The 10715-nt window shown below is 32.5% G+C and overlaps 1 protein-coding gene across 2 annotated transcripts; it reads left to right on the forward strand.

Moving 5' to 3' along the window:
• Window positions 1-270: 270 nt before the first annotated feature.
• Window positions 271-10628, forward strand: LOC106150452 (serine incorporator 5). 2 transcript variants are annotated; one of them, XM_087001795.1, is made up of 13 exons: window positions 271-461; window positions 3590-3757; window positions 5169-5347; window positions 5593-5675; window positions 6021-6114; window positions 6429-6475; window positions 6750-6929; window positions 7346-7441; window positions 7753-7996; window positions 8228-8279; window positions 8454-8478; window positions 8842-9013; window positions 9239-10628. In XM_087001795.1, exons 1-13 carry the CDS (start codon window positions 429-431, stop codon window positions 9522-9524), a joined length of 1659 nt encoding a protein of 552 aa, XP_086857921.1. In that variant the 5' UTR covers window positions 271-428; the 3' UTR covers window positions 9525-10628. The 2 variants fall into 2 exon arrangements, with proteins under 2 accessions (XP_086857921.1, XP_013378734.1); XM_013523280.3 differs by having other exon boundaries at window positions 8866-9013.
• The last annotated feature ends 87 nt before the right edge of the window (window positions 10629-10715 follow it).

Consider the following 10715-nt stretch of genomic DNA (forward strand, 5'->3'; position numbering starts at 1 on the left):
ACCTATTCAAGGTAAAGTTTCACAAACTGAAAAAAATCCTGGAATTAAGGAAATTGGATGTGTCAGGTGCATGTGTTCGTGGACGTGTAGCTCAACTATCCAAATCCTATTTTGAATGCATCCGCATGGAAATAATATACTACCGTTGCCTTAAAGTGGGCTTAAAACTTAAATAGTAGATACTTCGTGTGTTATTTTTCTATTTTCTATCTTTTTTTTTACGGAATCCCAATCTTCATTTTGACATTGATTCACTCCGGAGGGGGGAAGACGGAACACCCAAAACAAGCTCACTTCCGGTGCAGGTGGTGACGAGGGTATTGTTAGTGTTTACGGGTGGTGGACGGTTGTACATGTGGAGCAGTAGTTGTTAGCAGAAATGGCTATTTACTGACGTTCTTGGGGTTAAATTTTATCCCTCTAACAACATGTGCCAGTGTGCAGCCTGTTGCTGCACCCAGGTAAGAGAAATTACTATTACATGTCAGTTAATTAAGTCTTTTTCTTGGCTTGAAACATCTGTCCCCTAGTGTCTGTGTTGACAACGGTTTAAGTTCCCTTACATGTTTGTATAAATTTAAAAAGCATCAGTTGAAATTGTTTGAGAACCCAGGAAATTTAATTCAACTTGGACTTATTGTGACCCTTTATTTTGATTGAATTAATGCCCTGCAAAGAATGACGTCTGAAAGCCCTGCATCTCACCCCCCCCTCCACGCCCAATGCACTTTCACACACAGTGCTATTTAGCAAGGAAATTTTGTTAACGTCCCGCCTTTTGCTCATTGCTGTTATTTTATCTATTTATTTTTTAACCTTAGCGTTTCTATTACCAGTTAAATGTTGGCATTGAACTGTTGTCCTCCTCCTAACCACCTACATATACCATATATAATATTTGAAAATTAAGTCTCAAACTAACCCAACATGCCCGATTATGTGATATGGTCTGTCAGAATGGGCTAGAACTGCTTTACAGATCTGAAAACAGTAGACTTAACATTGGTATTTTTACCATTATTTTACAAGGTATTGTACATGTGTTGTGTTAGTGGTCAGCCTAATCTGTTGGACTCTAGCATTAAATTTATGGGGCTAGCTATCTCCTATGTCCTATTTAAAATATCTTGGATATATTTATGGTAGCTATCATTCTCCATGTCACATATCAGCCATATCTTTGGTGAAAATAAAATAAAACTATTGATTAAATGAATTTATTTAAAAAAAGACATTGTTATGAAATGCTTTGAAAAGAGAAAGGTTTAATGGCAATCATACCAGCCTTAAATATGGATGTTGCCATTGCGTGGTATAATTTTAAACAAGAAAGTGGGCAAGAATCCACTGGAGATATTGTTAACTTCATATTAATTACCAGTAATGGTGAAACAGTTTGCAGATAGAATTTCACATTTGAAAGCAATACAAAAGAAACATGCAAAATATAGAAAACACTGTAATTCTATGGAACTTAAGAGAAAACAACGAGAAAATTAATATTATGTAATAAATCCATCGATTAATTCTGTCATCTTTTATTTGATGCTACACCTTTTTCAGTATTCTACAATTATTTCTGATCCCACTCCTCTCCAAATCTTGCAAAATTGCACTTATTTTAAGCTGAATCATAATTTGAATCAGACTTTGACCTATCTCAGATGATTCCCATTGTGGGACATCTGTGAGCATTATTGACATTTTTTCACGTGTACACCTGTAACATAATAGCACTTTTGTTTTTGTGATCAATATATTCACTGTGTAACACAAGTACATGTGTGTGATAACATAGACACTAGATTTGATTTTTAATTTTTAAAGCCTCAAACTATATACATAAATTAAAACAATTTCTTCTGTTTATCAAATTAATTTAAATTTAGATATACATTGCATGAGTATTTCACTTTGCACCTTGAATGAGTGCTTGGCTTTAGTCCCTGGTGACTTATTGTATGCAGACTTGCATGTACATGGCAGTAATGACAGCTTAACTGCTGTTTTGAGAAAATTGAAAATGTTCTTACTTTGATCTATTTAAGGTGAGTTTTATATGTGTGCTTAAGAGCATATATATTAGTATTCACCCAGATATATGTACTACATTTCTTCTCTGATCCCATTGTACTGGAAACCCAAATATGATAACACAGCAGTAACGTATCTGACCCCTTCTTGAAATACATCTTGTGTTAGATTATGGGGAGATGTGAACAGACATTCTTTTGGCACTATTCTTGTGGTGCTACAGACTATTTGACCTCCTGAGTATGCAAACAAAATTGATTGCTGACATACATCTACTGTATGAGAACAGTCAATCCTGTAGGCATATGTAAAGTATATATGTTTTAGAAAACCATACTGTGGGAAAATGTTCCCACCAGAACCATGTAATTTAATTTTGTGTTAATCACTGTACCCTTGAGCATTCCCCAAAATGCCATATAAACGAAGTTTTGTCTTTGTTTTAGAAGTTGCATTTTGACAAATGGAAGGGTATTCAGGGGTCATGAGCTTGATTCTAAATTAACTTGATTTAAAAAATGACTCACAAATTAGTGGAAACTTGAGCTGATATGCCATGAAAATTTCATGAATGTTAATGGTACTTACATCTTGGATCAGAGACGCTATAATCACCTATTTTGTTGTCCATGCATGAATCTCGGCTTTTTTTTTCTTTTTTTTTTTTTTGCCCCTTTCTTCAGTATCATTATGCTGCAGCATCTACTTTTTAAAAAAACATTGTTATGACAATTCCATTTAAATGAAGCAATTAGATAAGCCCATACATTTTATGGGAACATCTCATACTCCGTAATGATTAAATGATTAAGTCAGTTAGTGACTTAATTATCATGCTCATTACTTAATTGACATGTAAATGTAGTATCATTAGATCTTGCACAGAAGTAAAAATGTGACATTCTATTTTTCCAGCCAGTCTTAATAGGATATTCGTGGATTATATTATTATAAAAAGTTACACTGATTCAGAAATTTTGCATGCAATATACTAGGCAATTCTCCATAACCCAAGAAGCACTTTCACACTAAAAAATTTGGAAGATTATAAAAATTTAAGTTGCATGTAAAAAGCAGTATTTTCCAGTTATTTATCTTATTTTTGGTCCAAGTACATCTTTACAATGAGTATGACATAAAAACATATTCTAAGGCTATTACTACAGTTCTTAAACTACAGTGATAATTTTAAATTCTGTTTATTTAGAGATAGATGTTCATCCAATAATTATAATCTATATAATCGTGATTCATTTAGATATATTATCTGTTTGGTTGAAGGAAATTCTTTCTGTTTGGTTGAAGGATATTCTTCCTTGCTGCATATTGTATCATGATAAGATACATTCTTTATTGTCTTGATTGCAAAAGATGATCTAGAAAAAAAAAGGTGCATTTTCAACTTCTTTCATCGAGATAAAATAATGCTCTATGTGTTATCCATTTAGTGATAAAAAATCTGCAGTATGCAGTAACTTTACCCACATCCACTGCAGAACTAGAATTGATTTTTCACAGTTAGTATGTTCATAACATTGTTATTGTTTCTTCTCAGGTGGCCTGCTGTTGTGGCTCAGTGGCCTGTTCCCTGTGCTGTGCATGTTGCCCTTCCATCAATGAATCCACCAGCACTCGTATCATGTACACATTGTTCTATATACTGGGGACATTAATAGCAGTCCTCATGCTCACACCACAGATACAGGAAGAGCTGGTGGAAAATGTAAGCTAACTGGTGTAACATGAAAATCTGACTCCCCCAGTCAAAATTTCATAATGAAAATCTGACTCCCCCCCATGAAATATTGACTCCCCTTCACAAAACTTAATAAATCTTATTTTATTTGAGTATATAACTTTTTATCTTGTAGTATGCACAATGGGGGATACATTGGCACTTTTAGAAAATTTTTATGAGAAAATAAGAAATTTTGAAATGTGTATTTTTCTACCCTATTTGTATTTTTCCACCCTACAGGTAGTAAGATGAATACTTATTTCAAAAATAATCGATTTTCACCAAAATTTTCACCACCAAACTTTCAAATACTTACAAAAAATATGTCACAATGCAAACAATGAAAACAATGGTATGGTGGCTAAATATAAAATGGGGCCCTTTCTTCATGGGAGTCCAAAGCCCATAGGTTTGAATATGAAGATTTTTCTTTTTGTTTTTTTTTTTTGTTTTTTTTTTTTTTTTTGCACCCAATATTTTACCACCAAACTTCCAAATACTTCCAATATATTCTTCATAAATAATGCTAAGGGAAAGATGTTGAAATGATCACCAAATATCAAACAAATTAGCTTTTTCATAGTCATTGGGTGGTAAAATACACATTTTTAATTTTCTTATTTTCTCATTAAAGTTTTCACCTGCAAACTAATAAAAAGTGCCAATATATACTCCATTGTGCATACTTCAGTATAAAAGTCATATACTCAAGTAAAATAAGATTTATAAAGCTTTGTGGGGGAGTCAAAATTTCATGGAAGGGGAGTCACATTTTCATCATGAAAAATTGACTGAGGAGTCACATTTTGGGGGTGTCACATTTTCATGGTACACCGGGTCCACTATCACAAAAATTTTCCTATCGCCAAAACCATCCAGTTTTTCATAACTTGGAAGACTGAAAGTTTTGGTTCACTATCTGTATCTAGAATAAATCACTACTATAGTGTAATTAATTGTAATAATTGTATATCAACTGAGCTTTTTTTTTTTTTTTTTGTGAAACTTGTCCCTGATCTTATAATAGTTGAACAACAATTAAAAAATACAATCCCCTCCCCCCCCAAAAAGGCATATGCATATCATGTAATGATGCAAGTTAAATAGAAATATTTTTAAAACAGGTTTTTTTTTCTTGTTTTGTCTTAACACAAAGTTATTTTATTTTTCTGTGTTGTTTCTCTTCTTAAGAAGCATGCCGTACTGTGGCAGTAACAAGTTTTTATGGGTATTATTTACATATAAACAAAAAAAAACATGTTTTTGCACCAATATGCAATATTATCATGGGTGATTTGTTCTGTATGGTCACACAAAGTTCTTAATGAATAGTTTTATATTGCAGAAGTTTTATGGAAGAGAAACAATAAAAAGTTATGAATGTACAACTTTTCAGATGCCATACTTCAATGAAACCTGCATGTTCCTGAATGCAGGTCCAAACTGTAGGCGTTTGGTGGGCTATATGGCTGTATACAGGATAGGCTTTGCCATGACGGCCTTCTATCTGATCTTTATGGTCATCACATTTGGTGTTGCTACCAGCAAAAGTTGTAGGGCAGGAATACATAATGGGTAATGACATGAACTGTTTTAGACTTCACTAAATGCTCTATTTATAATAGCTTTGCAAGCATGCAGATATTTTAATAGTTATTAAAATATGAAAAGAATGATTAAAAAGTGTCACAAAGAATGCACATTTTAATGTTTTAATGAAAATTTAAGTATAGACATGTTCATTCATTCAGTTTATTCATAATTTTTTTCTATTTATCCTTGAAGTAACGATTGTAGGTTATCATCACTTTTTCTTTCAGGTTCTGGTGCTTTAAGCTTCTAATATTTATTGGGATCATAATTGGCTCATTTTTCATTAAGAATAATAAAATTATAAGCCTTGGTAAGTTTGATAAGTAAGTCTAGCAGTGTAACACCATGAATCAAGAACTATTCTGGCATAACAAAAATCTTAATGTTTTCTTATGAATGTATATAGTCACAGTGTCAGTATGTACAATTCATCTCTAAGGTTCTGATTTCTCCTGTATAAACACATATTAATATGGACTTCTGCTCGAGTTATTGCATTAGTGCAGTTTGTGTGTGATACAGTTTAGCGATAAAAATTTTTCATATCAAGCCTTAGGCTTTTAGTGCATTTACTGTGTCTATTAATGTATTACATATTTGACCTTTGCACAAATGGAAATCGTAAAATATTGACTTTACTGTTATTTGTCTCTAGTATGGATGTATGTGGGAATGGTTGGAGGCTTCATATTCATTGTGCTGCAGTTACTGCTATTGGTGGATTTTGCACACACTTGGAATGGAAAATGGTAGGATGGTGCTTCAGACAGTCCAAAGTTTAGAAACAAACTTCAGCACCAAAAAAGCATCACAGCAAAATGTCCATATCAAAGAAAAATTAAATTTTGTGTAACTTAATTTTCATATAGTCTTAAATATTATGTCATTTTTATTTAAGGACAAAATGTTCTCTGATTACATTTCTCACCGTGGGTTATGGGACTGAAAAGCAATTGTGTGTCTGGATTCTGAAGGTCTACTTGACAGTCAATAACTTATTTCTCCTTAAATGTATAAAGATGGCAAGATGTTTCTTTCAATATAATATATTTCTTACATACAGGCTTGGGAAAACAAAAGGTGTAAAAGGGAACAGATGTTGGCATGGTGGTAAGTCTTGGTATACTGTCAGATATATAGTCACACATGCACTTAAGATTGGGACGAATCTTTTTCAGTTATATATAACATTAAAATTGATTGTTATATTGTACATGTATTCAAGTATAATTGCAGTTTATTTAAAAGTTATATGAAAAGAGCATTGAAAATATTTTAAAGTCTTGTTTACATGAAAAAATGTTTTGAAAGGTCTTTTTCAACAGACAAACATGCATTTATTGATTTTACTAAATTTGTTTTGATTTGCCTTATTTTCTTTTAGTTGTGATAACAGTGGCTCTAGTATTCTTCACCATTGCCATTGTGGGTATAGCCTTTCTGTTTGTCAACTTCACCCACCCCAATCCAAGGTTTTGTGTGAAGAATAAAATCTTTATTGGGGTCAATGCAGGACTGTGCTTACTCATGTCACTTCTCTCTATCACACCTTGTGTGATGAAAAGTAAGCCATTGTCTTTGTTGTTCTTAGTTTGTATTAATAAAAATTTACAGCAATAGATGACAGAGATGCCCTAAAATGATTGTGCATTATTTGTTTAGTATTTAATATGTTTTCGAGGTTTATCCACCAAAAATAGGCTTATGGACTAAAGCATAGTGGTAATAATATTGGCAATTACTAATATCAGTTAAAGGATTGTATTGGTTTTCTCGGTAAGAAATTTTACTGTACTCTTGAGATTTTACTGTACTCTTGAGATTGGAATTCAAGTGTTTACAATGATCATATATGTATGAGTTTGATTGCATTGGTTTTAGTTGGGAATGTTTCTTTGTTGGATTTATCAGCTCTTTTCCAAATGAAATATGACCAGCATCTGCATGACTATTGATATGATTTTGTTATTGTTTCTGTAGGTAATCCTAATTCTGGTTTACTCCAGTCTTCCATAATATCAGTCTATGTGATCTACCTCACCTGGTCTGCCATGACCAGTGAACCTCCAGAAATTGGTAAGATTAGAGTGCTGAAATTTTGCAAGATGTAAAATCATATGTAATGGAAACTTTTATTAACTAAAAAACAATGTTTTTAAGTTAATAAATCTAGTTAAACTGGCTTTACATTGAAATATTTTTGGAATGTTCAGTGACACTTTTCGAAAACTTGGATTTTGCTACCCTGGCACTCTCATGTAGATATTTGAAAATGGCAAACGGTGAATATTTTTTCTCAATTCTCAATTCAACTCTAGGGTATTTTGTCATTTTGTTTATCCAGTGATGTGTTCCTTCTCACTTTTTTTCCTTCTTATTTCCCCCAGTGCCTCATGATGACTCTTACCACAGGGATGTGCCTACAAAGATAGCATCAGAGGGAAAACCTTTACCTTCAACCCCTCTTCCCTCTCCAGCGGGGGTGATGGCAGAGGAGAAAACAAACCACACTGAGGTCTTATGTCGCCCACCCTCATTTAGTTTCTTAAGATTTGATGACACAGACAGGGCAGACATGGTTGCAGCTTATGTTGGCTTGTTTATAACATTAATTATGGCTATATATGCAAGGTAATATTGGTGTTTAAGTTTAAGTTGCATTCAGGGCAAATTATCCTGTGGAAAAAAGTTATATTTTGAAAAAACTTGTATTAAAAATATTAACAGTATAAATAAAAGTAATCAGAAGATTAATGATTTGTGTAGTAAAGTATCTTAAAATTTGTATAAACATCTGTGTCAAATTTAGAAGTATTTAAGAGTTCGCTTATCACATTAGTACTTGTTGTTTATTACATTTAGTCTGAGTACATCTCACGAGTCCCATCGGTTGGGTGTGGTCCCCAGTGAGCCAGTAAGTATTACTAAGATTATTTTTTCTTATGCATCTAATTTACAATTGTTTGTATGCCATTTATGAATATCTGAAAGATAATCAACTCAGATATAAAGGATTCCCTAGAAGTGAGTTTCCCCAGCATCTTTTTGCTAATTTGTTTTTTTATGATGCCTTGTTTATTTTTTACAGCATGACTGGTGTACATGCTGTGCAGGTAAGCACTTTTCATATACGACTGTCAAGTTTTTGAAATTGAAAGCAATCAGATAGAAATTCAAGATACAATCCAGAAATATTTCCATAAGATATTTTCAAATAACAAACTTGTTGAGGATGCTTATGTATTACAGCTTTCTTTCCCATTTGGAGTTCTCATGGCTAAAAGTACATTACTTTTTTTTTTACACCTCAAGTCAGATTCATTTAACTGTATGATGAACAAATCATGTGAAACCAATCAATCTTTTATTATTTTTATGGGTGCATAAATGTAATGACCTTTTTGTTTAAAGCGATAATTATAATAAAGAGCTTCAAACATATTTTTGTTTTTAAAAAAATCTTTACAAAATCACAGTGCTGCAATTCAATTGTCCTGCAGCACAAGAGTCAGATGAAGTAGATGGGGAGAACTACCCAAACTTGATGCGTAATGAAAAGGGTGGAGTGGTCTACAGCTATTCTTTCTTCCACCTCATGTTCTCATTGGCCAGTTTGTATATTATGATGCAGCTCACTAACTGGTACATGTAAGTCAATAAACATACTTCTTTGCATACTGATGTAGTAAGATTGCTTCAGAGGGAGTGACATTTATCGGTAATATTTATTGACCAGCCAAAAGTGTGTAATTAGTAGTTATAGCAGCAGTATAATTATAACAAATATCAGTGCTGTGCCTTTTGTGAAGTATGTAGTATTACCATTTCTAAGGGATATGAAATTAAAAGAGTTATATAAATACACTGTTTCAGGCCAGAAGATGCTGACATAAATAGCTTTGGTTTCAACTGGTCGTCTGTGTGGGTGAAAATGGCATCTAGTTGGACATGTGTCATCATATATGTATGGACAATGTTTTTACCAAAGTGTATACCAGGCAGGGATTTTTCTATGATTTATTACAAAGAGCCACAAGAAGAGGAAGCTAGAGATGAAGAAACACCTATGAACGAAAGGTCAAGGAGGTCAAAAGGGAAAGGTCAAAAAGGCAAGGCCAAAAAAGGAAAGAAAGGGAGAGCATCAGAAACAGTAGTTTGATCATTTGCAAATATGTCATAGTATGAAATATATGCTATTTTCTGCACTGAGAATGGGTGATTTTGATCACACAGAACAGATAATGATGCATTTTTTTGCTTAGAGCAGGTTTTGAATGGCCTATGCATTATTTGTGGTGCATACACAAGTGTGGAAAAAACAGCTCACTTCTCACTCTGCACCATTAAGTGAGAAAAAAGTTTTTTTTTTTTTGCTTTTAAAGGCAATTTATCCAAATGTGATAGTCTATTACTTTGCATTTTAGGCAAAATACGTTGTAATATTTGACAAGCACCTGTATAAGCCCAGTTACATGTATTGTCCTGTGATTAGAAGTGGATACTGCTCAGAAAATCTAAGGCCTATTAATTTTGATAAGGGTATATTCTGATGATTGTTTTATATATCATACATATTTTAGTCTTACAAATAGTAACATGAAAATGCCATATTTTTATCATATATGTCAAAATTAACCTTGTTTTTGAATCATACTTTATTTTAAATACCAAATTGTGACCTTGCTTTCAATGTAAGCTTTGATCATAAAAACACCTGTTTTTTTCCCTATTTTCCATCTTGTAATGAGGATTATGTTGTGCAATGTAGCAAATGAGCCTTTTCTGTAAGGCATAAGAGTTAGGTATCAGCAATTACCACCTATTTCATAGTTCATATGTGACTTTTGTTTGGTGTTCTACATGTTAATTATCATTAAAATTACTTTAAAAGACTGAAGAAGAAAGTTTCAGGGAGCCATTCCTTTTCAAAATATTTTCTCAAATTAAAATATCTGTAAAACAACATGTCAGAAACGTGTTAAACCAGAGTTTACATAAGAACATGTAGTGTTGGTAATTAATCTGAAAATTAATATAATATATTTTCAGCAAAAATGAAAGGTTCCTACTTTTTTTATAATTTTACCCTCTTTGTAGGTTATGTCATTTACCAACTGCACTGCAGCAGGTTTACTCTTTTAATTCAGATTAGTTCTCTCTAACACTTGATATAAGGTTTTGAATATTTTGCATATAAAACATGACATTTTTCTTCATGTATCTTATATTTTATTATCATTTTGTAATAAATGTTTCAATTTTTGTTTGGGTTCTTTATCATTATGATTTGCAAAAGTGGGTATCAGTAAATTTATTGTTAAGTGAAATCATGTTTTTCTTTAAGAAAATA

This window comes from Lingula anatina, chromosome 1 (assembly GCF_051362555.1).
Source record: "Lingula anatina isolate TDL-2025a chromosome 1, LinAna3.0, whole genome shotgun sequence".
Taxonomy (NCBI): Eukaryota; Metazoa; Brachiopoda; class Lingulata; order Lingulida; family Lingulidae; genus Lingula; species Lingula anatina.

Bases quoted from the DNA above. Each gene is read 5' to 3' on its own strand.
- LOC106150452 (XM_087001795.1), top strand. From the start codon at position 429: ATGTGCCAGTGTGCAGCCTGTTGCTGCACCCAG. The intron at 462-3,589 runs GTAAGAGAAATT...GTTTCTTCTCAG, and splicing joins CAGCCTGTTGCTGCACCCAG to GTGGCCTGCTGTTGTGGCTC. The intron at 7,997-8,227 runs GTAATATTGGTG...TATTACATTTAG, and splicing joins ATTATGGCTATATATGCAAG to TCTGAGTACATCTCACGAGT.